This window comes from Delphinus delphis, chromosome 16, assembly GCF_949987515.2.
Source record: "Delphinus delphis chromosome 16, mDelDel1.2, whole genome shotgun sequence".
NCBI classification, from domain to species: domain Eukaryota; kingdom Metazoa; phylum Chordata; class Mammalia; order Artiodactyla; family Delphinidae; genus Delphinus; species Delphinus delphis.
This window is the reverse complement of record NC_082698.1, coordinates 29,397,434-29,425,430: the sequence shown is the minus strand read 5'-3', so window position 1 is coordinate 29,425,430 and position 27,997 is coordinate 29,397,434. Positions and strand designations below refer to the sequence as shown.

General features: G+C 52.1%; 1 protein-coding gene across 1 annotated transcript; it reads right to left on the bottom strand.

Moving 5' to 3' along the window:
- Positions 1–25: 25 nt before the first annotated feature.
- Positions 26–26,842, bottom strand: PYROXD2 (pyridine nucleotide-disulphide oxidoreductase domain 2). Its single transcript, XM_060034316.1, has 16 exons — positions 26,680–26,842; positions 22,037–22,056; positions 19,513–19,606; positions 19,357–19,430; positions 13,983–14,138; positions 11,871–12,024; positions 10,022–10,083; positions 9,832–9,929; positions 7,380–7,521; positions 6,862–6,996; positions 5,541–5,613; positions 5,122–5,278; positions 4,629–4,783; positions 3,808–3,914; positions 2,161–2,281; positions 26–1,408 (listed from the first exon to the last, which is right to left on the bottom strand). Exons 1-16 carry the CDS (start codon positions 26,804–26,806, stop codon positions 1,338–1,340), a joined length of 1,746 nt encoding a protein of 581 aa, XP_059890299.1. The 5' UTR covers positions 26,807–26,842; the 3' UTR covers positions 26–1,337.
- Positions 26,843–27,997: the final 1,155 nt, after the last annotated feature.

Here is a 27,997-nt window from a genome sequence, read left to right as displayed (position 1 = left end):
TCCCTCCCACCCTTCCTTCCTTCTTTCTTTCTTCCTTACATTTGCCCCCTCTTGGGCCCTGGCAAATCTTTTGAGAAAAGCAAATCTTAGAAACCAGACCAAAACCAAATTTTCAACAAGCTCAAAAATTTAGTTGTACCAATGTTGCGTGAAGCAGAGGTAGGGGACAAGATTGACAGCCCTTATTGTGGGAAGACCTTGGTGGACCCAAAGATTGCTCTGCTCTGCCCTGGTCACACTGCTTCTAGTGGGCTGGTTAAAGAAAAGGATGTCAAAAAGACTGCTTTCTGCAGAATCCAGAAGTGACAATAATATCTCCACCATCAATACCAGCAGCAAGACCACCACTGTGTGCCAAATGCTTATCTGTGCCAGACGGTGGACTAAACCATGATCTATTGTCTTATTTGATCTTTAGAACAACTCCTCTACAGATGACAGATCTGGGTTTATCGAGGTTAAGTAATAAGGCAGGTATTTGTTAATCTATAAATTTGCCCAGGAAAGGGAGGGAGGTGATGCCCCAGGGAACATTGCACCTCCTCTGCTGATGGGGGCTCGGGACCACGGCCTTGGCTGCTGGGATGGAAGAAGCTGGATTACCATGGGACATTTGTGTGACACTTTCTGATCAAGAGTGACAACCCAACTCACTTCAGAACAACACAGGTTTATGTGGAAAGATATTGGTGATGTGACGGGTATGGCTCGCTCATGGGAAGTAAGCGGTTGAATCTCCAGAACTGGGAATGTGGGTCCCCAGACGGCCCTCAGCTACACCCCCCTTGCACTCACCCTGACTGCTGTTTGTCTGACTCTGGCAGCTTTGACGGCCTGAGAGGCCATGCACTGCTCAGGCCAAGGCCCCTGTGGGTGACTTTGTGGGGCACTGGGGAATTGGGTCCTTTCTTATACAGTTTGCCGGAAATGTGACAGCAGTAGACTGGGCCTCCCCAGGGCAGTCCTTCAATCAGCTGGTAGAGGGCGCCCGACAGTGTGGAGAGGATGCTTGTTGATCAGACGGACTGTTTGGAGCTGATGCTGTGAGATTACTGGGTACCCCAGACAAGTTTACCCCATCCGGTTATTACATATTACCTATTGTACTAATACACAGAAAGATGCAAACTATCGATATAAAACAAAACCAGTTCATTCAAGAAGCCATAGATGCGAGGTTAACTGGGACCCAATGTAACTTGTACTGTTTTTTCTAGAATAATGGCTTGAGCCTTGAGGACTTGCCTGCCTCAAGCAATATCCTGGGAAGCTGAACCAATGGAGACTTAACATCTCAAGGGTGAATTCATCTTCCTGGGTCAGAGTTGGTTTGGGGGTCACATGCTCCTGAGGTCCCTAAAGACCACGTGAGCTGCATTGCGTCCAGCGGCTCCCATGACACCTCCTCCTGGAAGGGAGTCTCCCATGAACCAAAGCCGTGCTCACCCCCCTCCCACCCCTCCGTCCCCCCATGGGACTTGCTGAGGCACCAGCCACAAAGCAGAGCAGGGACGCCTCAAGGGTGATGCTGGGGCTGTGGGTATCAGAACCACCTGGGATGATTCTTAAGACAGATCCTGGACTCCCCTGCATCAGTGCAGCAAGGGCCAGGTGCCTGGTGCAAGCAAGTGGCCCCCTCCCTCTGCCCCCCCAGCCTGAGAGCCAATGGGCCAGATGGCGAGACTCCCAGCACGTGAAACTAGAATGAGGGATTAAGGATTTGAGAGGAAGTCATGGAAGTATGGACCCCGTCTGGGGGGCCGGGGCCCACATAACTCAGAGGAAGCATCTGTATGAGATGAGCTTCCGTGGGGTCAGTAAGCCTGGGAGGGGAGCAGGGAAGAATTTTAAAATTGAGAAACTGAACTTTGCCAATTCTTACTGGTCTCAAATACGGATGGGAATTTAGAGGCATGGGTCTTACACAACCCACCATGGGAACTTGGAGAGATGCCTCCACTGGGACGTATCCCCAGGTCTCGTGGGGAGGAGGTGAGCTAACCTGAGGGTTGTGGCCGGAGAATTCTCAACATGGGTGATGGCTTGATCTCCCGGGAGTTCCCCCCCTCTCACTTCCCCCCTTGTTTACCCTGCTCCCGTCTGCAAGCCTCTGCCAGCCCTCGATGCCCGCACAGGGTAGTGGGACTGAGGGTCACTCACCAGGATGGGCCCCACTTCCGCAGAGATACAGGCCCCGGAGAGGGCAGCGGTAGCTGGAGTGCAGGGGCACAGGGCGGGCAAAGTACAGCTGGTCCAGGGCCATGGCGCAGTGGAATATATTCTGCAGGAGGCAGGGCCACAGTCGTTAACATAGGAGTGTTACATTCTCCACTCCGCTCCTTTCCCCTGTTCTCCAAGGAAGGTTCGTCTCCTTCCAGGATGTTTTCTCGGGCTCTTGTGATGCAGAATGAGGAGGGGAAGAGAGAGAATAGGCACAGGTCCTAGGGCTGGGGGTGAAGTTTCCTAGAGGCATTTTTCAAGAAGGAAAAAGGGTAGGGAGCATCTTCAGAGGGTAAGGAAACTGAATGGGAAAGAAAAGGGAGATTTTAAAGATGTTGCTGTGGACTCTGAATCCCCCTCACTCTGTTTGAAAAATAGAGGAAGTTGATTTATTTTGACTCTGGTACATGTTTCTTTGGCCAAGACACCCAGCTGAGCTTGTGCCCTGGGGTTCCAAGGTCACAGTAAATGGCAGATGGATACTGGGAGCTGAGCGCGTTTCTGCTCCACTGGCCTGGGTCAGACCAGCCGAGGAGGGAGGAGGTGTGGGGGAGGGGGAAGGGCACACCTGCGGGGCAGGTCTGGACAAAAAGACCAACATCTGCTGGACGTCCCCGTGGGGATGACCTTCACCTGCCCCATCAACGTGTCCCAAACTGAGTTCGTCTTCTTCCCTCGAGTCAAGTCGGCTCCTGTCCCGTCTTCCCTGCCTCTGTGGATGGCATCACCTCCCCCTCCTTGGCCTTCAGGTGGACCCTTTACGTCCCCTCCACCCGCCCTCTGCACGCACATGTATCAAGACTTCTCAATCCACCTGCCCAAGCCTTCCGCCTCCACTCTTTCCCTTCCCTTCCCACTGCCTGGCCTCTCTCACTCTCTATCAGGCCCAGTGCTGTCCAGTAAAAATATAACGGGAGTCGCACATGTAATTTTAGATTTTCCAGTAGCCACGTTAACACTTAAAAGGAAACTGGTGAAATTAATGTTAATAATATATTTAATTTAACCCAATTAAATGATGTATTTAATTTAAGCCAATAGATCCAAAGTATTATCATTTCAACATGTGGTTGGTATTAAAATTATTGATGAGACATGCTACATTTTTCTGTACTTGGTCTTTGCAATCTGGGGTGCATTTTATACTCGAAGCACATCTCATTTTGGCCTGGCCACATTTAAGGGCTCAACAGCCACACGAAGCTAGTCACTGCTGTATTTGACCTGCCTCCTGACCCATCCCCCTGCCTCCAGGCTCAGTGAGTTTTTGATAAGAGAAGTGTGAGCACATGCTGCCTGGGGGAGGGGAGGTCCCTCTGAAGAAAGGCAGATGGGAGGGGCTGACATGGACATCCAGGCAGAAGGGCCGCAGTCCTGGTGACCTGCTCAGCAGACGCTGCCTCTCCTCACTCCTCCTTCACTGCCTAAATCTGACGGTGTCTCTGTCCCCTCTCTGCTGTGGTCTCTGCCTCTGTCCTCTCTTCCTGCTGAAGGCTGGGTGTGGAGGGACAAGATAAAGCCGCGTGGGCCTGCCAGGGAGTCGGGGTACAGGGAGAGTATGACGAGAGACCCCAGTCCTGTACTCACCCCCCCAGGAAGCCCAAAGACTCTCTCCAAGTCAGGGGGTGTGAGGATGTCTCTGCCCACCACGGAGCCCTTGAAGCCGGGGGCGTAGGCCTCAATGCAATCACACACTAGGTGTCGAACACAGGGAAAAGAGATGGTGTTAGGAGAAAGAGGCATTACGATTGTACAGCTCGGCATATTTACTAAATTCATTAAACTCTACACCTAAAATGGATATTTTTTTCATATGCAAATTATACCTCAATAAGCAAAAAAACAAAAACAGTCCACAGGCAAATAAACAATTCATTACAGAGACCTATGGGTGTCAGGCTAGTAGAGCCTCCCACTCTTTCCCACCTTTTTACTCCAACCCTAAACACTTGTCTCCCCTTGAACATGCAAAAATTTCTTCACCTCATTGCTCTGCTCAAGTTATTTCTTTTGCTTGGAATGCACTTTGCTGCCTGGTCGACTCCTATTCATCCTTTAAAACCCAGCTCAAATGTCCCTTCCTTTGGAAAGCTCTCCTGTCTCTCTGGCTCACAGCTTCCTCCTTTGGTTCCCCCAGTCCGTTGTACTGTAAGACTGGTTTGTTAGTCTCCCCCGCAGGACCGTGAGCAACCTGAGGGCAGGAACGATGTCTTTTTGGCTTTCTTCGCTCAGGGCCTGACCCCAGCAGTTACTCACTGTGTTGATTTAGGTTTCCCTGGGTACTCCTCTCTTCCTGGCACAGAACTTGCAGGTGTTAATCCTGAATGGGGCAGTCAGGAGGAGAGGAGGCCATACGGGATGCTCGGCCAGCTGTCACTGTGAAGCCAGGGTGGTCTAGCCCTCCTTACCTCTGTCTGCGTGAGCGTTTCTCTCCTGCTCGTCCCAGGCCTTGCCTGCAGCCAGTGTGTAGGGCGTGTACTGAGTGAAGAGGGAGATGACATGGCAGCCAGGGGGAGCCAACGTGGGGTCCAGCGAGGAAGGGATGCAGAGCTCAATCATAGGTCTGCGTGCGACACGGGGAGGAGAGAGGGAAGGGGCTGGGGAGCCACTCTGAGGTGACGGGACAAAATGAAGGCCTGAGATGGGAGGATGCTGGGGCCAGGCCGATGATCTCTGCAAGGTCATGGTGGTGTTTGCCTGCACGGGCTCGGTGACCACCAGGACAGTCCAGACCACCAACGGGGAGCTCCCTCATCTCCAGGCCCCTGTCCCCGGCCAGACCGGCAGGCTCGGGGCTCTCTGGTCCCTCCCAGGCCAGGGTGGTGAATGAGCGCGGTCCCTGCCGTCCCACCACACCTCCTGTGCTCTAACCAGGGGCTCAAGTGTCTCCAGGGTCCCCACCTGTGGGAAGGCAGGCCATCCATGGCGTCTTCAAAAGCCTGATGGAGAAGGAGGGTGTCCTCACAGTTCAGGTGGATTGAGCATTGGTGATGGGGCAGCGGCTGGCCCCTGGGAGCATTGGGGGCCGCCAGGAAGTCAGGCAGCCTGTCGACAGCCACTGAGGGACCAAAGAGGAGGGTCAGGGCCCAAAGGCCTGTGTCCTCAGCCCCCCAGGGTCCTCTATCTCTACCCATCACCTGCTCACCCACATGGTGGGCTGGAAAGAAAAAGTATGAAAAAGTGTTTCACCTTCAAACTGGGGGGCAGGCTGTGGGGCAGGGGATAGAGATGATGGTGAAGGTCGGTCTTTCCCAGACATGGAGAGTTCTCACTCAGATACCCTCAGAAGAAACAGCTCTACAATCTGGTGTGCCTCTTACCATTGATCTTGGTAACAGGCGACTGGGTGTCCAGCTGGGAGATTCTCTCCGCGAACTCCTCAGGAAGCCACTCCTGAAAGAAGAAGGTTCTACCCTGGGGGTGGCCAAGGCCCCAAGGGGGCTGCTTTACTCCTTTGCTCAGACTGGTCCCTCAACCTGTACTGCTGGAGACCCTCTCCCTCCCTCAGAGCTCGGCCAAACCACTTCCTCTGTGAAGCCCTCCTGGACCCCTCCAGCTCTGCGCTAACCACTTCTTCCTTTGCAGTCTGCCAGCGTCCTGGCTGTAAATGGCCCACACCAGCTCCTGCTACGGATATGGCCCGTGGGCTGCAGCGTCTTTCACCTCTGGTCTGTAAGCTCTTGGAAGTCTTGATGATCTCAAAATTGTCTCAAGATGCTTTTGAACTGATGTTTGCTGAATTTGATTAGTGGAATCACTCAGAAAAAGTGGTGCCTTGTCCCCAAGAATAATCCCCCAATCGCTGGGAGCTCCATGCTCATACACATATTATCATATCTTTGGGGGACAGGGAAGGTGTGATCAATTGCAAAAACTGCCCCAAGTCCCCAACCCTCCTTGTATGCACACCCCTTTTTATTGCCCTCCCACTGTGACTGAGCTTGGCCATGAGACAAAGCTAATGTTAGCAAATAGGATGCAAACAGAAGCACTTGCGTGACTGAGTTTGCTCAGTTTTGCCTTTTGCCAGATCTGGACTACGTGCCTGGGGATGAGAGACACATGGAGCAGAGCTGAGTCATCCTGGACACTCTGACAGAGACCTCTCGATTAGCCACAGCCATCAGCAGGGCCCACTAGTGACCCGCAGCTGCTGGAGGAGTGCATGAGTGAGCCCAGATCACTTGAACTCAGCCAAGATCAACTGATTTCTACCGCTCTGTGTGCTAAATCCGTATTTCTTGATATGCCCAGAAGCTGTGTGGTTGTTACGCAGCATTCACGTGGCAACAGATCGCTGACACAAACAGTGGAATTAGAGCTGGTTAGAGGGGAGAAATCAGGACAGCGGGAAAGCTGTAGAAGTAACCCTGGGTTGAAAGTCAGACCTGAGTTCTAGCTCTGGCTCTGCCAATTGCTAACTGCCTGGCCTCGGTCACCTCACGTCCCCGGACCTTTCCCCTCACCTGTGAGGCTTCTTTGCTGTTTGCTCCCTGCCCGTTAGGTAAGGAGAGAAGACAGATTTCCCCACATCCGGAGAGACTTGGCACTCACATCTCCCACCCTGATGCAGCCCTGGTCCCCTTGATCCCTCCACATTCCAACCCCAGGCAGACATCTCACCTCCACCCCCAGCCTCACCTGTGGCGTCAGCTTCAGGAAGGTGATCTGCGGTGACGCGCTGGACAGCACCACTTTGCTCCTTACCTCCGAGCCGTCTTGCAGCACGACTCCTTGAACGCGCCCTCCACTGCTCACCTGCACCTTAGCCACTGTCTAAAGCCACGGGAAAGAGCCCCCAGGGTCCCCGGGCAGGGAAATGCAGGTGAGTCTTGGGGGATTTCCGCTGTCCATGCTGCCCCTAGGCACTCGCAGCCTCATCAGCCCTGGCCCCGATTCTCTGCAGCTCCTGGTGAGGCGTTAGCCCACCCCTCCAATGCAAAGGCTCAGCCCAAATGTGGGCTAGTGGCTGTGAATTCAAATGGGGTAGGCAAAAGAACTGGGACCTGGTTCACAGCAGTACAGGTTGCAGAGCCCGAGCTCCTCGATCCTGAGCCAGGCCTTGTCCATCAGTAAAATGAGGGACTCTCCAAATCCGATACTTTGTTCTATTCTAAGATCCTTGCCAAAAATTGGGGTGGGGTAGAGGGGCTGTTCACCTTTTCAGTGAAGATACTTGCTCCATGTGCGGTGGCTGAGCTTGCGATGGCGTCGGAGAGGGCACCCATGCCACCCTGGACGTAGCCCCAGGCCCCCCGCATCCCCTCCAGACCCCCCATCATGTGATGGAGTAACACATACCTGAGGACAGATCATCAGAATCAGTGGCTGGAGGTGGGGTTTAATCTGAGTTCTAGATGCAGAGAGTCCTTCCCGTCCTGTATCTTCAGCCCCTCCCTGCCCCCATCCAGCCCTGTCCGACTATCCTTTAAATGAGCTCAAGACTCTTGCAAGAGCCCTTCGCTTCCCATTCTGCATCCTCTCCCCCTGTAGACATCTGCGGGCAGACCTTTGGTTCCAACAATGTGGCAGCGATGCCCAAACCTGCCTCTCCAGCTCTCTCCTGAGTGCCAGCCTGTATGCCCAGCTACCCACAGATATCTCCACTGGCATAGCTTTGGGCAGACATCTTAAACCCATCCCCTTGTCCCCACTCCCCAGCCTGCTTCTCCATCCCAGTGAATGGCACCTTCAATTTCCAACAGAAAACTGGGTGTCAGTCTTGCCTCCTACTAGGCCCTCACCACCTACATCGTCGAGTGCCTCCCAAAGAACTTTCCAAGGCCCCACTCCCTGCTGCTTCCTCCCTGGTCCAGGCCATTCTCTTCTCTTTCTTAAGTTGCTGCAGTAACGTCCTCCTAATCGGACCCACTTCTCCCACTCGTTCTTCCCTGTAGACCTTTCTCCACGTAGAACCTGGAGCCCAGTCTCAAAACTCAGCTCTGCTCCTGTCACTCAGCTCTTTTCAAGCCTTCACTGGCTTGTCGGTGCTCTGAGGACGATGGCCAGTCTCCAAAACTGGCCTTCAGGGCTCCTGCCTGCTCGTCAGCCTCGTCCCTCCCTACACTCCCCCCACCCCCCACCCCCACTCCTGTTAAGCCAACTCTCAGTGCCTTGAATAGATCATATGAGCCACGTGCAGCTCCTACATTTGCACGTGCTGTTCCAGAGTCTAGAAGCCCCTTCCTCCCTCTTCTTTTATTTGGCTAATTCCTCCTGTCCTTAGAGTCTCAGATGAAACATCTCTGTCTCGTGGGGGGCTTCTCTGAGCCTGGACCACGTTGCCCCACCATCACAGTGCCCACAGCTCTCCATTCCACTCCTTGCTCTGTGTCTACCTCCCCCATTAGGATTTCAACCCCATTCACTACCGTGTCCCCGGACCTAGTCCCCAGGCAAGTGCTCCATCGATATTTATTGAAAGAATTAATGAAAAAACAAATGACTTAAAGGCCCATTTCACAAACTGGGCAGCAGCTAAGCCTCCTGAACACCCACAGAGAAAAGGACCAGAGGCCCCAGCTGGCAAATCCAAATTGGCTGGTTGATCTTGGCCAAGATGTTGCAACTGCTGCCAGCTCCCACTTCTCCTGGGGATTCGGGGCCGGCTCAGTGTGTGCCGGAAAAGCACTACCAAGCGCTCTCATCCCTTGAGACACAGCTTCCAGCTGCATCTTCTGGTGCACTGGAAATGGCCCAGGACTTGGCAGCATCCTCTATCCCAACACACACACACACACAACACACAACGCACACAAACAACACACACACACACAACACACACACACAACACACACACACACAAACACACAACACACACACACAACACACGCACACACAACACACACACACAACACGCACACACCGCACACAATCAACACACACACACAACACATACACACAAAAACACACAACACACACAAACAACACACACACAACACACACACGCACCCCTCCATTCCTGCTCCTACAGGGCCTCATTAAATCATACCACAGCTACACACTTCACTGTGTCTGACTGCCCCCTCTCGGATGAGGCTGTCAGCACACCTCCCGCTCACAAGGGGAAAGGCAGCTTCCCATCCATGTGAAGGTATCTGTGTGTGTGCGAGTCCTGGAAGCCAGGGAAAGGATCTGCGGGAGAGGGACAGGCAACGGGGATTTGTGGGAAGGGAAGAGATGATAGATAGGTAGATAGGTAGATAGATAGGTAGGTAGACAGGTAGATAGGTAGGTAGACAGGTAGATAGATAGATAGATGATAGGGAAGAAGATGCTCATGTTGAGATATCACAGGAAGCAGGACAGAGGTGTTTCTACTGAAGCAGTAGGAAGTAGTGGCTAAGAAGGAAGACCCAGGGTGGGGTTGGGGGCAGGTCAGACAACTTGGGCTAGAAATCAGCTCTGCCACTTACTAGCTGTGTGACTTTGGGAGGGATACTTCCCTTCTCTGAACCACGGCTCTCAGGTGTTGCTTTGAGGCTTAAATGAATCCTGTGTGAAGTGCTTCCTCCTGCCTGGCTCACTGGGTGAGCTCAGGGAACGGTAGTTAACGCTCTCGAGGGGGGATCGGCTCCACTGCTGCTGCCCCACCTCACCTGCCACACTCACCCACTCCCCGGAATGTAGGGACTTGTCATGGCTCCAATCACAGAATCCGTTGCTAGAGTAGCCTTTAGAGGCTCAGACTCAAACCACTGATCCAGCACCTGGGACGGCAAGACAGCCAGGAGAAGGGCTTACCTCGGGAGCAGAGGCCCCCTCACTGCAAGGTCCAGCCTGAGGCTGGGGAGCCCCTCACCTTGACAGCTGGAGCTGTGAGGACCTGGTAATACTGGGGCAGCTGGGCTCCCAGGATGCGACCTGAAGGAGGAGATCCATAAAATGTGAACTGAGACAGGCAAGAAGGGAACACTGATCCGTAATGTCTCTGCACCTGTTTCTTTACCTGTAAAATGGGAGCACAAAATATTCTGCACCCCTAAGAGCTATTGTGAGGATTAAACGAGGTATGTAGAGCATTTCTAAAGCGTTTCCATAGGCACTTAATACATTTTACCTGTTAGAATTATTTTGGGGCAATTTTTAATTTGTATCTTATTCCCCCACTTTGAGTTCTGTAAGGCCGTGCCCTGGGAGGCAGCAGCATGGCTAATCCATTCCTCTGATACTGATTCAAACGATCTCCGAGAGTAACTGGGCACTAGGACCTTGAAGGCAGAGGTCATGAACCCTAGGCATTGCAGCCCCAGTGCCCAGCTTGGTGCCTGGCACATAGCAGATGCTCAATAAATATTTACTACATGAATGTTTATTGTATGACTCTCCTTGGACTGGTAATCTGGGAGGCGATGTCTACTTCTGGCATCTGTGGTAGATTCTACTGGCTCTGACCCGTCACCCCTCCCCGTGTCCACACACTTTGCCATGTAGCTCTGCACTGCTTCCCTCCCTAGCTGAGTTGACCGCCCCGCCCCTTGATTCTGGACTCAAATGATTTGCTTGGCCAGTGGAATGTTTACTGATGGGATGCAGTCAGAGGCTTGGAACTGGCCTGCACATTGGGGCTTGCCCTCTGTGCTGCTGTCATTGACATAAGAAGGCCACTCCTGGACTAACCTGTGGCTTCCAAGAAGAGGATTAGAGACACCTGGAGCAGAGCTGCCCCGGCCACAGCCACATGCGTGAGACCAGACCAGATCAGCTCGGCCCAGCTGGGATCAGCTGAACCATGTAGACACTTGAGAAATAGATGTTTATTTTTATATGCCACTGGAATTTTGTAGTCTGTTATGCAGCAATTTTGTGACCACAGCTAACTGTTGCAGTATTTTTCTAGAATATAGAAGCTAAACTGATTTTTGTCCCCTAGAGGAGTGGTAGGAAATAATAGTAGGCTTGGTGAAACTTCCATTCTCATACCCACAGCAGACATCACTAATTCATCACAGACTTTTTTCTTGCTGAGCCCAATAATCTAGCATCCTTCTTGTATCGGGGCATCTTTTCAAACTCTCTTGGGCCCCATCTCTTATTCCAGCCATGCCTATGGTGACGAGCTCCGTGCAGGCTCTGGTCAGCTTCACACAGTGCAACCTGACAGCATCCCACCTCAGACCTGAAGATGTGCCTCTTCATTTCTTCCCTGGGGCTTCTCTGGCACCACGACAGGACACCTACGGGAACCCACTTGGTACCCATGGATGCACAACCCAGAAGTTAATACCCCAGGGGGCAACCTCTGGCCACTGGAGGACAGAACCCAATGAGTAAATGTGTCCCCTTTCTCCTCCTGGGCATGTCCTCATGTGCATTTCCTAAGGCTTCTCAGAGGGAAGGACCTCACCAGCCACAGTGGTGGCCAGCTCAGTAATGCACCCTGCTATCGACTCTCCCTCTTTCCCGTTTCTCCTCCTTTCCTTGGGATCCCCCTTCAAAATGAACTACTTGCACACAAGCCTTTGGCTCGGGCTCTATTTTGAGCACGCCATCCTAAACCTTTGCCACTTCAAGTGCTCCAGGTGGCCCCTATTAATCGATGGCAGCTGGCAGGCTGCCTTGGAGGTTCAGGCTCATGTCCAATTGTGGAGAAGATGGGCTCAATCACATGAAGGTGCTCGTCATGCCCAGATGCCTGCCCTTGGACTTACCCGCCTGCAACAGGGGCTTGAGGGTGGAGAGCGACTTGAGCCTCTGCAGCAGGGAGCCCCGCTGGAAGGCCTCCATGTCCACCGGGGCTGCATCCAGCAGAGGGTCAATGGCTAACGCCAAGCGATTCATGAAGGCCTCATATTTGGGAAAGGCCTGGAACAGAGCTCTGAGTCAAGGCCCCATTGCCTAGAACCCCACAAAGACGCTGTCCCCATGCTTGGCCCTCCAGCTGCCCCATGTGGCCTGCTGCCCCCCAGCTGAGGCTCAATTCCTCAGGCCTCACGCCCAGTGTGGCTCAGCCTGGCTGTGCTGAGTTACCCCCAGTTCTAGGTCTGTGTGCTGATGTCAACACTAGGTGAGGTCAGAGAGAGCCTGGGTAGTAGGAGGGTCACCATGTAGTGGCAGGGACAAGGGGGTTGATGTAGGCCAAGACCAGTCGTCAGCCACGGAATCCTCAAGTATCCTAGGAAGTGGTCTCTGTGATAAACCAAAAACCACTGAAAAGTTTCTCCTCTCTGTCCTGTCTTTCTATATCTTACTGATAAAAGTAAGATCTCTCTGCCTGTATTCCAGCATGCTGACTGCTCCTTCCTGGGCTGCAAATCTCCCGCATCCTCTTGTCATCAGCTGGGACAGAAGCTTGCATCCCTTCACCCCACAACCTCCCACAACAGAATCCACTTCGACAGCCTGGTTATGACCCCCACACCCCCTTCCTTGGATGGGCGACAGGAGCAAGGATGGGCACCCGTGGTACCCGAGGCCCTATCTTAATTCTCAGCCGAGAGCTTTTAATTTTTGGTTCATCTAGACTCATGGATATACCCATGGAACTTTAACGACTCTTACATAAAGAAAAGCTCTGTGTTGAAGTACACTGGAGAATCTTGATTAAAATGAAGGGAAACGGCTTTCTCTGCAGCAGGTCTTTAATGTGACAATGTGCAAAGACAAAACCAGAATTCAGCTCCTTACTTTCCACAGTGGGATGTGGCCTCTGCCTCCCGCTCCTGTGGTCACCAGCTCACAGGGCCCCGGCCACACACGGCCAAGGCCACTGCTCTCTAGGCCCAGGGAACTGGCTTTGTCCTGAATCCTCTCTAGTGCATCTGAGACGAGCAGGGCTTGGAGCAGAGGGTGTAGGCAGCGGACCCCAACTCACTGCGCAAAAGAATCACTTGGAAAGCACTTTTTTTTGGTTGACTTGATCATCAGCCAGTGTCTGGAAACCACTGGCTGAAGAGAGATGCTGTGTCTGTGGTTTTCTTGGTTTTACCCAATACTAGATTAACACAACAAAAAGCAACACGCATGGATTGGTTAACCCAGGTTCTTCTTATAAAAATGTTTCCACCAAGATATGAGCTAATGCTGTGCCTTCAGCTTGTATCTAGGCTTGGTACAAAAAACGGCCATTCAAAGAATCTTTTTATGTCTGTAAAACCAATCACACCGGGCCCGTTACATTCAACGACTCATCTAGACAAAGCTACCCAGCCAATTCCTCACGGTGCAATCCTAGGAAAAGAAATGTGCCTTCTCCGTCAGATGTGTGTGCTCCCCTTCACCAGACCTGCTCGCCATCATGGACACATTCTTGCCTCGGGCTGCCAGGGGATGATGCCAAAATAAATGAATATTTATTACGATGCTCTTGTCCTAAATTCCTGATCCAGTGTGTTCTATCCTTAACTGTCTCTGATCTCCCCTTCTTCTTTCTGGCCTTCGTGTGCTTTAATATTGATGACCACCTGGAATTCTGTCTGAAAGCAGGAGAGCTAGAAAGCACTTAGAGCGTAAGGACATATCAGTGGACTCCCTTTTGAAATTCAGGCAGAGGCCACCTGAACAGCGGCCTCATGCTGAACACACACAGGTTTGAGGGTCTCCAGTGTTCACTGGTCTTAACCAACTGTCCTCCACCCCTTCTCTTTGCAGTGCCCAAGATCAAAGGCTGGCACAGACTGGAGCCTTCCTAGGGCGGATGAAGTGGCCACACCCTTGTGGCCTTTGACAACCTGCTGTAGGACAAGTCCAACCAAGCCCATTTTTTTCCAAGAGCGGCCACCAGGCTGAGATGGAGGAGATCAGTCTCTGGTCACCTTCCCTACCTGGGCATCCTTCCGTGAGAACTGGGCGATCTGCTTCTGGTTTTCTGCCATGTCTGTGCCCAGCAGAAGGGACCTGGGCACCTTGCCGGCTGTGCCCTCTTCCAGCATAGGTGTGAATGAGTGGGGGTTTCGAAGATGAAGCCTCAGCCCGTGTTTCTGCAGAACACAGACAGCACAGGTAACATTTGAGGGGATCTGCCCATGACCCTTCTCTGATTGTGTTTGTGTGACCGCTTAGGTACCTGCATGCAGGTTCCCAAGGCCTGTGGTCCTGGTTCCTAATTTTGATACAGGTGTATAAAAAGCCCTCTTGCCCAGGCACCCTATGGCAGACCATGCCATACCACGCCACGCCACCCAGTGCCAGGGACTGTACTAGGGTTTACGATGGTTACGTCACAACAGCTCTGTAAGTATATCATCCTCATTGTACAAATGCCACAGCAGAGGCTCAGAGAAGTGAAATAACTTGTCCAAGGTCACATGGGGAGGTGGATCCTGGTTTCGAAACCACACCCCTGTGACTCCAAAGCCCTGGCTCTCAGTGTTAGTCTTTAAATGCCCCCCTCTCAGAAATAATAACTAAAACTGAGAAAGACACAATAAAGCCACAGTCATGTGAAAATCCGTATTTACAAGGTGGATAAATCGTTCACATCAGAAACAACTTATTTACTTTGCAGGCTCATTTACTCCAGGGTCACTTTAAATGGAAGTTCCCTTGATGCATTGAGAATATGATTTGATTTACAAATATTTGACTAGCACACAGAACTTTCCAAGAGTACACTTACTTCTTCAAAGAAGGTGGAGATGAAACAAAAAGGGCCTGTGCTGCCTCCACCAATAAGACTTCCTGCTCCCGCTGGAGACTTCTTTCTTCTTAAACCACTTTATTGAAGTATAATCGACGTACAAAGAGCTGTACGTATTTAATGTGCAACTTGACGAACTTGGCGTTTAGAGACTTCTTCCCCCAGATACTTGGTCTGCTCCCTCACCTCTTTGAGGTCTTTGCTCAAATGTCACCTGAGTAGCAAGCTCCCCACCCCCATCCCCTGCCCCCGAAATGAGATCTGTGAGCAGAAGTTTTAGGAAAACGTGAGGAAACCAAAAGAGATTTTTCCAATAATTACAGCAGAAGTTTCCCCAAACCACAGGTGTTCCAGATGGCAGGGTCTCCACGGTTGAGGGTTCTGTGGAGGTGAGTCTGAGCGTTGGTAGGGGCAGGCTGGGAGACCCGCAGGATCCTTTCTAACACTAAGATGGGGAATGCCTTTGATTCCAAACTGGAGGAACTTCCAGCTTGGTTCCTCCTGATACAGTGAACTCTTTCCCACCGAGGTGGCGTCCCTAGTTCCTCTGTGTCTCTCACCCTTGGCATCACATCCATCACCAAGTCTCACAGCTCAGCCTCCAGACCTGGTCCACATGTCCCCGCCCTGACTCAGCCTGAGCCGCCACCCTGCGACCATGGCTGCTTCCACCGCAATCCACACCATCCAGCAGGTGGTATGACCTTTCATAAGGTCATAAATCCCATCACTCCACTTGTCGATTTAACACCTCTGCTGCCCCCGGAGCTCAGGATAAAGCGCAGGCCCTTGCGTACAGCACGCGAGGCCTGTCTCCTCTGGCCCCTGGCCCTCTCTCACACAACCTGCTGCCTCTCGGCCGGGCACTGTCTGCTCCGGCCACATGACCTTCCCTCCCCTTGGGCCTGTCCACCTTCACTTCCCTCTGACTGCAACGCTTTCTGCTCAGATGTTCACAGGGCTGGTGACTTCTTGGCATTTGAATGCTAGCTCAAACGTCACCCCTTCAGGGAGGTTTTCCTGGTCACCAGTCCAGGCTGGGCCTCCAGTTCCTCACTGTCACATTACTTTATTTTCCTTTCTTTAGGTGGCACTTACCTCTCCCTGAGGTCCTCTCACTAAGAGCAGAAGCCTTGCCCCCTTCCCTCGCCGCTGTCTCCCCACATGCCTCTCCCAGGGCCTGGCACAGGGCAAGTGCTCAGAAGCATTTGCTGAATGAATGAATCAATAACCTCCCCTCACCAAAAAAGGGACCCAAGAGGATCCCAAGGGTTGTTTCAAGTCTCGATAATTGAACAGGATTAATGTATTTATCTGATTCCAGGACTTTCTCTCATAAAGGGAGCCGTTGTTATTCTTGATGGTTTTGATGATGTGGTGTCAGAATAAGAAGGGGCTGTTAAACCACCGTTATATTATCCCCATTAGATTTGCTCAGATCACGCAGTTTCCCTCTTGTAAAAAACAAAATGCTTCTGATTTACCCATGGGATTTCTCAGCATGTACAGCCGTCCTGGCTGGAAATTGCTGGGAAGGGACAAGCCGTGCATTAGGGAGCAGAGAAATGGGAGAGTTAAGGGGTGTGGTTCTCAGAGTTGTGCTCTGGGGTCCTCCTACTTCAGAATCATTGGCTCCTGGGCCCACCACAGTCCCACAGGATCACCCTTCGTTCCTCTGAGCAAGAACCACTTTCCCACCAGTTACCCAGATTGTTCTCAGGGACCTGAGAGTTTGAGAGCCCTGCCTTAGAGAGATTTCCGAGGAAAGCAGGAGCAAAGGGATGGGGTTGGGAGCCAGAAGGTGAGTGCAGGTGGGAGGGAGGACAAGGGGGTGCCACTTGAATGAGGTCAAGGCTGGTCCAGGGAGAGCTGGGGAAGGCAGCTGCTGGCTGATACAGGATGAAAGACACCACCTCCCCTCTGCCACATACACCCAGGGCAAAAGCTCTGCCCTCCTTGTCTGGATTCCACGACTCACTGTGGGGCCACTGTAAAAGCAAGCTTACTATCCAGGTGGATAGAACTGCGAGATGATCTCATCGACAGCTGGGGAAACTGAGACTTGGAAAACAGGCCCAGTGAGGCCTCAAGCAGGTTGGCGGAGTCATCCTCTGGCTCAAGTAGAGCTCAGTCTAATCGGGCACAGGCCCACAGTGGGAAGGTCTGATAGGAAGCAGCAGGCCACAGGTCCTTCTGGAGCCTCAGTTTTCTCAACTGACGAATGGGCATAATATTGGGTTGGCCAAAAAGTCCGCTCGGATTTTTCTGTAACATGGAAAAATCGAATGAACTTTTTGGCCAACCCAGTAATACTAGCTGACAGTTGTCGAGCACTGACCATGCCCCAGGCACTGTACTAATGATTAGCAAACACCAACCACTACAATAGCCTTATGAGGCAAGTACTATTACATCTCCATCTTACAGATGAGGAAGATGAGGCACCACCAGCCCAAGTCATACAGCTGGTAACAGCAGAGCAGGGATTCAAAACTGACCAGTTAGGTTCCAAAGTCTGCAATCTCAGTCCCGTGCTCTACCGAGGCCGGAGCTGCTGGAAGAGCTTATGTCTGTGACCTGGCCCACTGTCATCGGCAAAGTGCCTGGAGGTGCACGAGGCTGAGCTGGGTGGCTATCAAGGTGCCCATGGCGGCGGCACCTCACAGAACGAGGAGGAGGCAGTTAGACCTGGCTCAAGTTCTTGGTCACTTCCTAGTGTGCGAACTTAACCCCCCTGAATCTCGGTTCCCTCATCATAAAATGGGGACACTACCTGCTCTCGTCTCACAGACGAGGACAAATTGACAGAGCATGAAAGCTCGTAGCCCACGATGTGACACTGGGAAAATAAATGCTCTTTATTATTGTTTTGGAAACAGAATATTCCTAGAAAGAGGAGCAGTTGCCCTCCTATAGGTATCTTCTGAGTTGTCAACGTCCTGTTAAAATAAGGTACCGCGCACTCCGGATGGGATTAGTTCCGTGCATCACGCAGCAGGACTGCTTCCCACCTTGATCTGAGCACCATTCTCCTATTAATGCAGCCCAAGATCAGAGATCAAAGGATATACTCAATTCACTTGGGAGCTGCTAGTTAAAGGAACCCTATGAGAATACCATTTTCAAATGAGTAACTTTTTTTAAAAAATAAAGAGAACGGACTTCCCTGGTGGCGCGGTGGTTAAGAATCTGCCTGCCAATGCAGGCGACATGGGTTTGAGCCCTGGTCCGGGAAGATCCCACATGCCGCAGGGCAACTAAGCCCATGTGCCACAACTATTGAGCCTGTGCTCTAGAGCCCGCGAGCCACAACTACTGAAGCCTGCGTGCCTAGAGCCCGTGCTCCGCAACAAGAGAAGCCACTGCAATGAGAAGCCTGCGCACCGCAACCAAGAGTAGCCCCCGCTCGCCTCAACCAGAGAAAGCCCGCTCGCAGCAATGAAAACCCAATGCAGCCAAAAAAATAAATTAAGAGAAATCCCAGGAAATTATTTTAAAAAGAAAAAATAAATAAAGAGAACAATTATGTGAAAATTTCTGTTCTGTGATCCTCAGCTTTCATAAGTTAGATTTTTAAAAGGAGGGTCTACCCCCACCCCTCCCCTCACACTTGCCACTCTGCATAATTGGTGTGTCAGAAAATTGCCTTCACCTAGAGTCTGGTTTGGACTGAAGTCCACAGACCCATTCCCAGGCCTTGGCAGGGTTTCATCCAGTCCTGGCTGGTGACAGGTGTGTGCTCTCTCTCTGTGTCTCTCTTAGGGGTACAAAGAATACTTTATTTAATGGGTGTCAGCGGATTAATGTCTTATTAATTTAAGATTTAGGGCAAAGCTGGTGCTGAAGTGCCGTCAGCGTCGTATACAGACGGCGCAGGGGACCTCTCTCCAAGGCGTGGGCGACAGAGGCGCCAAGCAGGTAAGCTAAGTGGGCTCCTGGAATGCATGACCAAGTTTGTCAAAGAGGCAGTGAGGGGGTGAAGGAATCTGAAGGGGCGGGGGACAAGACTGTGGACCAAGGTGAGGCTACGAGGAGTCGACAGAGGCAGACTGTGAGTTCTCAGGATGCCCTCAAAATGGCCCAGGAGCCCAGAGAGGTGAAAGTCCCCGAGTCCGACTTCCTGCTCAAGCTGCCGAGGACGGTGACAGGCTCTCATGTGTAATGAGGGCAGAAATCAGCTCAGGTCCTAAGGCAGCTTTGCAAACTCAGATGCCCAAGGGTCCTAGCAGGTTTCCTATGGGGGCTGGACAGACCCCAGGAAGTGATGTGACAAAGCAGAGCTGGGACCGAATCCACGTAAAGGGCCAGCCGGTACAGCACGGAGGAACATGGGCCTGATGTGGACAAAGCCTGTTCTTCGAGAGGTTTGATTGTGTATGAAATTTCCTGATCTTTAAGACACTGGGTGGGCCGGACAAAGCCCATTTGTGGGCAGGCACTATGGAGACCATGGGAGATAGACACACCCTCGGAGGGAAGAATAGCAACTGCCCACTTCCCCAGCCCCCAAGCCATGGAGCAGGTGGACACACACACACACACACACACACACGCTCTACCTTCAGCTCCAGGTCGGTGTAAATCTGCGGTCGGAGCAGGCTGAGGATGTAGGATGCTCGGGAGAACTTAAACCCTGAAAATGAATCGGATGAAGACAGTAACCAGGGGTCACCAGTGGTCACCCCCCATGCCCCTCACCCACCTCTTTGGCTCACCTGGGATTATTTCCTCTGTGACAGCTGCACCCCCGATCACGTGGCGTCTCTCGAAGACTGCCGTGTTCACCCCCAGTCTCTGCAGGTATGCCGCCTGAGGCGGGGCACACAGGGCCCTCCCTTTACCCCTGGGGGCTGACCCGCACCCTCAGGGTCCTCACCACAGGGCTGGCTCAAGCTGTCCCTGCCTCTGAGATGCCCTTCCCCCTGCCACCCGTGAATGTTCACCCCCCCCGAGATGTTCTCTAAGACCTGACATGATTGGTCCTGCCCCTCCACTTCCCAGCCCGAGGTGACCTTCCCTCCTGCAGGGTCCAGTGCCTCTGTGAACTCTTCATCTCCTGGGGAGGTGGGGTGGCAAGCCTCGCTCTCCTCACTGGCCTGAGGCAGGCAGCACGGTGAGCTTGCCTTGTGAGTGCTGAGCCCGACCGCCCAGGTTCCACTCCTCTTTCTCTCTTCTGCTGGGGCGGCCTCTTCTGATGGATTAGGCCTACCTAATCCATCCAGCCTCAGTTTCCTCATGTGCAAAAATGGGGCTGATGATAATAACACCCACTTTGACCGCTTCACGGGGTCACTGTGAGAATGCTCTGAGCTGGTCCCTAGAAGGGGCTTACACAGGGTCCCTGGCACATGGGACGTGTTCAATCAGTGAAGCCATGATTATAGCACAGCCTTATTTTGGGGAACAAATGATGCGGGGGGGGGGATTAACTTTTCTCTAGCACTTAGTGGAAAATCAATAAATATTTGTTGAACCGAACTAGTCCTGAGTCTACAGACCTAAAATGCTGGTCCTCACACCACTGCAGCTACCACCCCCAAGGTGACAGCAGGGATGGTGTAGCTCTGAAGGCAGACTTTTTGAAAAGTTCGCTTGGCTACTACAATGTGCCAGACACCGTGCGAGCATCATCTCGTATAATCCACCCTAGAGGTAGGCACCGTGATTCTCCCCATTTCACGGAGAAGGAAACCGAGGCTCAGTGAGGCTAATAGCTCAGGATCACAGAACAGATGAGTAGAGGTGTCAGGAACTGAACCCGGGCGGTCTGGACCCAGAATCTACACTCCTGACACATCCTAACGAGAAAGGAGAAAAGAGCAGCCCAACATGACATTCAGAAGGTGGCCTGGCCCTCAGAGGTAAGCCCTGTTTCTCCCACTAGACATGAACAATCTCATAATGATGACCGCAGACAGGGATAATCTTGACCACGACAAAATGGGACAGAGCAAGCCCACTTCACAATTGTGTCTAAGCACAAACGAGACAGGGTCTACTGGGCCACCACAATACCATCTCTCTCGGCCAAGACGACTGATGCTACGTGTGCACAGTGACCGCTCTCCTCACCCTAGTCTCCCCTCTCCGCGCACACGGTTACTGAGATGCCCGCTCACAGGGCTGCCCCCACTCTGACAGTATCCAATCTAGAGCCGACCCCTACTTCCTTAGGCTCTCCCCAAATCAGTCAACCGAAGTGCGTGTCCTAGAGTTAAGTTCCTCCTATACCTCTTATCCTGGGACGCCCCATGCTGTCCCCATGCTCACCATTTGTGTAAGGCTTTATGAGCTGGGTCCTTGGGGCACATCATCTATTCCCTTCACCTCAATTCGGTGAGGGTGGGCATTTTAATTCTCATTTTACCATGGCTCAGAGAGATAAACTGACTCGCCTTAACCTTTGCAAATGGAAAGTGGCAGAGCTGGGGACAAACCCACGTTGGTATTAATACAAAATCAATGTTTTAAATTACTGATCGGTTGAGTTAAATAATGTCCCCTGTGAAATGTTCAAGTAAAACTGCTGTGTCAGGAAAAGTCTTAAGATTGAACACAGGTCTCCTGGCTCTCCATGTTGCTGAGCCCCCTGCATTGATATTCTAGAGCATGTTAGGCTTGTGGCCTGAAGCCCAGTAGCACACACTGTGGTCTCCTAGGGGTACATGGACTCTGGTCTGAGAAGCACAGCCTTAGGGTAACCCTGGCCTGCCTCAGCTTGGGACCCAGAAGCCACCTGTGCTGGGGCAGGACCCCGCTTCCTCTGCTAGGTCGGCTTCCTCGCTGTCTCCAGGGCGCACTTTGGACTGTGTATAGCTGCTGTGTTCCCCGGGTTGGTACCTGGCCTAAACCTAGCTGGGGAACATGGGGTCTGTACACACGGACAGCCCACTATCTGGAGTCAAAGGCCCCCCAGCCCCAGTTACCTGACCCTGCAAGCTCCAACCTGCCTCCCAGGCTATGCCCATTACACACTTTCCCAGCTATTTATCACCTTGCTTTTGAAAGGTCATGGGGGAAACCTATGAGCATTAAGGAGAGGAGAACAAGGGAGCCCCTGATATCCTCCTTAGCAACTGCAGATGTCCATTCGAGCCAGCCGCTGGTCAGCACCAGGGCGCGAGGACTAGCCGGCCTTTCTTTCTCCCCCTCGGCATTCCTCCTCTGGCTTCCTTACACTCCTGCTGAGGGCCACACACCCAGGGACCAATGAAGAGGGGCAGAGTGGGAGGGACTCACAGCCACCAGCCCGTTGTGTCCTGCAACGAGAAGGAGGAGGGGGGAGGAAAGCGACAGTGGTCAGTGGGCAGACAGACACATTCCTTAAGGAGTGTGGCCACCCACCCCTGTCCCCATGCCCATGAAGATCCTGGAGAGGTAGCAGAACTTGGGGGACCCCCTCACCTGTACCTCGATGTTGGAACAGCATCTAGCTCAATGCTGTAAGACACCAGTCTTTGGGGAGTCAGAAAACCCCGGTTCTTGCCCTGAACTGAAAAAAGTCCTGTCACCCTGGCTTGGCCAGTGGCTCATGCTGGAGTGGGGACAAGGAGAAATCCACAGTCATTAGTTGAAAATTATCCCACGAAGCCTCGCATTGCTGGGCTTCTGGCACTTGGGGACGAGTGGGTGACTGTCAGAGGGAGTGTGACAGTTGACTTAGCAGGGAAGAGAGGGAGGCGAGGCTGTACGATGATGCCAGACGTCCCTGCCTGGCATGGAATCACCAGCCGTCCGGGTGAGCGCTGGTCCTGTGGACAGTTGCTGCCAGGCATGGCTTGTTGTGCCCAAGCGTGGCTCACAACAGTGCCCCAGAAGGGGCGTCTTTGTCAATTCCCAGTGTTCCCCAAATAAAACAGGAACAGCTCAAAATGAATGAAACACACACGGCTTTGACGTGCGCTAGAGTAGCTCAGTGTGCTTCAGGGGTGCCAGCTGACTGGGCAGATTGGTCTACTATAGAGTTTCTTTCCAAAAATTTTAGGCAGGCTGCCCCTGGGATAGGAGCCCTGAAAGTTGGCTTGGGATCCGATGTTCCACACCAAGCCCAAGTGCAAGTGCCTCCAAGCTAGCAAGCTAGCACACCAAGCTAGCAAGTGCCGCTTCAGCCCTGAGAAGCTCCAGGATCACGTGAGAACTCGAGTAAACACCGATTCCCCAACCCCTCCCCAGAATCTACTCAGCAGGTTGGGGCCGTGGACCAGGATGTACTTCACAGAAGCTCCCTGGTCATTCTGATGCAGGTGGTCTCAGACCCACAGGCCGAGCACATGGGGCCCTGGGGTTGGGGCCTCCCCTTTCCTTAGTCTCAGAATAAAATGCAGCAGCTGAAGAAGTCCTCGATGGGTGGAGAACAGGCCCTGGTTGCTTTCAGGGAGGGGGGCCAGGCCTCCCCTGGGACACACGGCACATGCTTCTCTTTGGTGGTGGGAAGTCACTCTGAGTCTTCAAAGATGCCAGAAGGTAACTGTGTTCTCTGAGCGCCAACCTGAACCCAGCGTTGACTCTAATAAAAGGCTCGGCCATTAAACTGACAAACATCCACAAACAGGAGGCAGCAATGACCCCACATGATGGATTTCTCACGGCTGAGTTGGTTTTGTTTTACATTTTCCACATAGAGACCTGCCAGAATTTTCTAGGTCATTGAGCCAATTTATCATCCATTAAAGGAATCTCTGAAACGGAGTTTTTTAAACTCTTTGGCCGTGATCTGAGGAAGAAACGCATTTTACTCTGTGACCTGACACCCCCCCACACACATCAATGTATTTCACAGAAACGAAAGTTTCAGGAACTAATATTAAATCATCATGTGATAAGCATGTGATGATCTACTTGATTATATTTCATTTAAAAATGCTGATTGATATAGTACTATCTTTAATATGTTTTTGATAATTTTCTTAAGAAAGTTTCAAAAATATGATGGAAGGGAATCATGAATGGATGGATTGCAAGCTGAAATTTGGAAAGCCCTGCTCTCAAATACATATGACAAATTAAAGGCAGACTGTCCTGGGCTCATCCTGGCTTCTGCTGTCTTCCTCACGCGTAAAAACAGAGGGCCTGCCGGACCTGCAGTGTTGAAGGGAGGATAACCGGTAATGCACGTAAAGCACCTGTCCCTTAGCAGACAATAAAAGGCAGCTGCCTTTTAATCAGTGCTGATTATAAATCTTGGAAAACTAATAAAAGCTTCCAGGCAGCAAGGTCCAGTTCAGTCAACACATGTAAGCCCACAAATGCACAAACAGACCTCAAAGGGCAAAGGTCGAGGATCCAACAGCCCAAGCTCCTCTGTCCTCCCCCACTCCCCTAGCCCCAGTCCTGGCTGAGCCTTCCTGCAGCTTCTGGTGGCCTCTCCTTTCCCCTTGAAGGAGTCTTAAGCTGTGGGCTCGGGCTCAGCTCATCTCCAGGCCAGACTGCAGGGTCCCTTATGCAGCAGGCACGGGGGAGCTCTGGAGAGAAGCTGCCCTGAACGTGGGTTCTTGAATGTGTGGGCTGCAGATGCCCCCATGAGATCCATTCCAAGTGTTGGTTAGATGTGCTGACTTCCTCAGAATCCTAATCACCAGGTAGGGGTCCAGGAACTGCATTTTAACTAGTTCCTTGGGTCATTCTTAGGCAAAGTTAGTCAAATGACTAAATCAGGGTCCTCTTTTAAGGTGACTCCCAGTGTGGCTTCAGGGAGCAGAGATAATCTTTATCTTAGAAGATGCCACTGTGTTCCTCACTCAGGCTGGAAATGCCTTCAAACCAGCAATTAGAGAAGCAACGTCAAAGAAAAACTCAGGCCTGAGACTCACACACTTGTGGCAATTCACCCAGGTGTCTATCTGGGGACCTACGATCAACCTCTCTGCCAAGAGGCAGCAGGGCTGGGCTGTCACCAAGGGCAAGAAAGGTGGGAGGCACTTCCACTTCCTGAGCCCAGTCAGTGGGGGCTGGGGCAGGAGTCCCCCAGCCCCGGAAGTCGGTGAGATAGTTGTCAAACGCAGCCCCTGGTAAAAAATTAAATTACATCAACTTACAATGAAATAATTATATTAAAAACCAAGGTAATAAATATTCAAAGCTTGTCACTTCCTGTTTTACTTTGCTTTAACGGTTGGCTCTGCTTTCACGGTTATTTACCTCTAGAGACCCACAGAGGGGCCACGCTACATGATGATCCTTGGCTGCATCTCTCTCCCAAATCCACCTTTGGTGACATCACATTGGTAACTTTGAAAAAGGCCACAGTAGGAGTATTCACACTATGGAAATCTGCAAACATTACACACCAGGGCTTGAGTTATTGTTTTTGGTTGTTAGACTTAAGAAAGTGATGGAGAACCTGCTAATAAAGTAGATTAAACTTGTGTCTGTAGCTGTTACACTGTGAAATGTGCAAAAAATTGAGGAACTGTTCTTCCAGTGTTCGAAAAACATTATCTGATTGAGCAAAGTCATTCCCGTCGTTGAGGAAGGCGTGAAGTTCAGACATAAATCTTTGTCTCACTTTCTTTCTGCTGTTTAAATAAAAATATCAAACTACATTCTTTTCAGAACTATTTTCATTTGTCAAATTGCAACCACAGGTTGGTTACTGAGTTTGGCAGAAGTCACAGGTACTTGGTAAGAACAGATTGGCTACCTGGAATTTACAGTATTGTGTATATATATATATATATATATATATATATATATATATATATATATTTTTTTTTTTTTTTCGGTATGTGGGCCTCTCACTGCTGTGGCCTCTCCTGCTGTGGAGCACAGGCTCCGGACGCGCAGGCTCAGCGGCCATGGCTCACGGGCCCAGCCGCTCCGCGGCATGTGGGATCTTCCCGGACCGGGGCACGAACCCGTGTCCCCTGCATCGGCAGGCAGACTCTCAACCACTGCGCCACCAGGGAAGCCCAGTATTGTATTTTTTATCTGCAAAACTGTGTGCTACACTTGTTTTACTTCCGTATTTATAATAAACTTACGTATGGATATACACGCGCACATTTTCCCTGGAGAGGTGACTAGTAAACATTGGCCAGCACACGACTGCTCTTTGTAGGGGTACAAATGAAGAAATGCCCAAACAGGGACACAGCTTTAAAGCTGTGTGATGAGCATGTCCTTCCAGGCCTGTCTTGGTCGCTCTGTATAAACCCAGTTGGAAATAATGTCAGAAGCTGAAATTGGGGCTCTGTGTGAGTGTGAGTGGAAGGCCCGGAGGAAAGGCAGCCTGGTCCTGGCCCGCAGCCTCACACACTCGCAGTGGAATCAGGTGCCCTGCAGCCTGGGGCTCAGCAAAGCATAGCAGGGTCACTGCAGCAGGTCTCCCACGTGCCCAGGCAGGCAAGGCAACAGGGGCTGTCACCCTCTGTGCGTAGGCAGGAGAATCTCTGGGACTCATTTCTATTTTTTCCTAACTCCCCTTTATGGAGCAACTGCAGTGTCCTTGGGGGTGGGGTGTCTCAGTGGTCAGGGGGTGGTGACCAGAACTCAGGGCACTTGGGGTGGCTGGATTTCACACTTCTTGTCCCAGGGCTCTTTCCTTCCAAACCTTACGTACCATATGCTTTCCAAGAGTATGGTGGCAACTAGCTAATTTCACAGGAGATACGTGGAAACCCCTGAATTCACCTAGTCCTCCCTGGTCATTCTAGATGGGAAGACTCAAGCCCAGAGAGGGCAAGAATCTGCCCCAGGCCACACAGTGAGTCAACAGCAAAGCCAACCCCAGAACCCCGGCATCTGCTTGCAGACAGGTGGGCTTTCCACACCAGCACCTGCTCTCATCCCAACTCCTGGCCAGCTCATGCCAGAGTAGAGGGACGCGAGGGCCTTCTGAGCAGGGCTGCCCTTCAGCCCCTCAGCTCTGGCCCAGCCCACTTTACCTGCTCCTATTACCACTGCATCGTACTCCGGCTTCAGACGTCCCCTGGCGTCGGAGTGAGCTCGTCTTAAAGCGGGGTGGGGAGAGGCAGCCACGGCCCTGCGGAGCCCTCGGCCACATGCAGCCATTTCTGCCCGGGCTAGGCCAAGAATTTGCTTGCAAGCAGCTTTTCGTGCCTCTCCAGGCAGGGGGAGGAGCAGGGAGAAAGCAGGAAGAGAGGAGGAGCTGCAGCCCAGCTGCCGTACTTGGCCCTGGGCCACGACTAAACAGGGGAGGCTGAGCTGCCCACAGCCCAGCCTGACCCCGTCCACACCCGGCCGAGTCGCGGGAGGTCGCCTGTTAGCCAGGCAGAAGTCCTGCACCTCCAGGCCCCCAGAGAGTAACCACCGTGCTGCTAATTCTCTAGGGCTCCTGTGTGCCAGGCCCTGTGCTGACCACGGTCGTGCAGCCCCTCGTGTAAGCCCCAGAGGAGGGGCACTGAGGCTCGGAGAATGTGCGTGTGTGTGTGAGTGTGCTAATGAGTGTTCCAAAGGTCCGTCTCCTCCCCTGTGCTGTCCTGCTTCTGGTTAAGGAATTAAAGGTCCCGGATGAGTTGGGGGTGGGAATCCAAGTAAAGAGAGGGACTTGGGTCAGACTCTGCTCCAGCTTCCCGTCCCTCCGGCTTGTAGGGGGGTAACTGCTCTATGCCCACAGCAGGCTCAGGGACCCACTGCCTGAAGGCCTCTGGGGCAGGCCCTCCGCACTGCCGACACCAGGGCCTCAGCAACACTGCGGCGGGGGGGTGGGGGTGGGGGTGGCATCTGCCCCTAGGGCCCCCAGAGAGCCACACGTCCTTGCTTAAATGCCATCCAAATGCTTAAACGCCATCCACTTCTCAGGCTGCCGCACAGCTGGAAAGGTCTGGGGGCCAGTTCAGTCCTCGTGATTTTGGGGGTTCGCCTTTTTCTTTTGAAGGCCTGAACATTTCTCTTCTGTGTTTTGGAACGTTTCCCATTTTCCAAGAATCCTCAAGGATTAAAGACCGCATCGTAAATATCTTTGGCTTAGTGCTTACTATCCTCTGGCCTGTCCTGAATTAGGAGCCTCTTTCGCTCCCTGCCCATTGGTTAGGACATTCCCTGTATAGGAAAAAGCACCCTAGGGGCTGGGAGTTTCTGTACTGCTCTGACATCTAGAAACCCGTTATTAGAAGTGCATCTCAAAATTAGAAGAGTATGTGGAAAGTCGCTTCTGGGTAAGAGGGACTTCTGGGGACACTTCTACCCTCGAATCAGACACCCCTCCACACGCCACGTAAAGTTTACACCGCGTGTGTCTCT

Bases quoted from the DNA above. Each gene is read 5' to 3' on its own strand.
- PYROXD2 (XM_060034316.1), bottom strand. From the start codon at position 26,806: ATGGCTGCATGTGGCCGAGGGCTCCGCAGGGCCGTGGCTGCCTCTCCC. The intron at 19,607-22,036 runs GTGAGTCCCTCC...GCCCCGCCTCAG, and splicing joins GACACAACGGGCTGGTGGCT to GCGGCATACCTGCAGAGACT. The intron at 6,997-7,379 runs GTGAACAGCCCC...CCGTGGCTTTAG, and splicing joins CAAGTATCTTCACTGAAAAG to ACAGTGGCTAAGGTGCAGGT.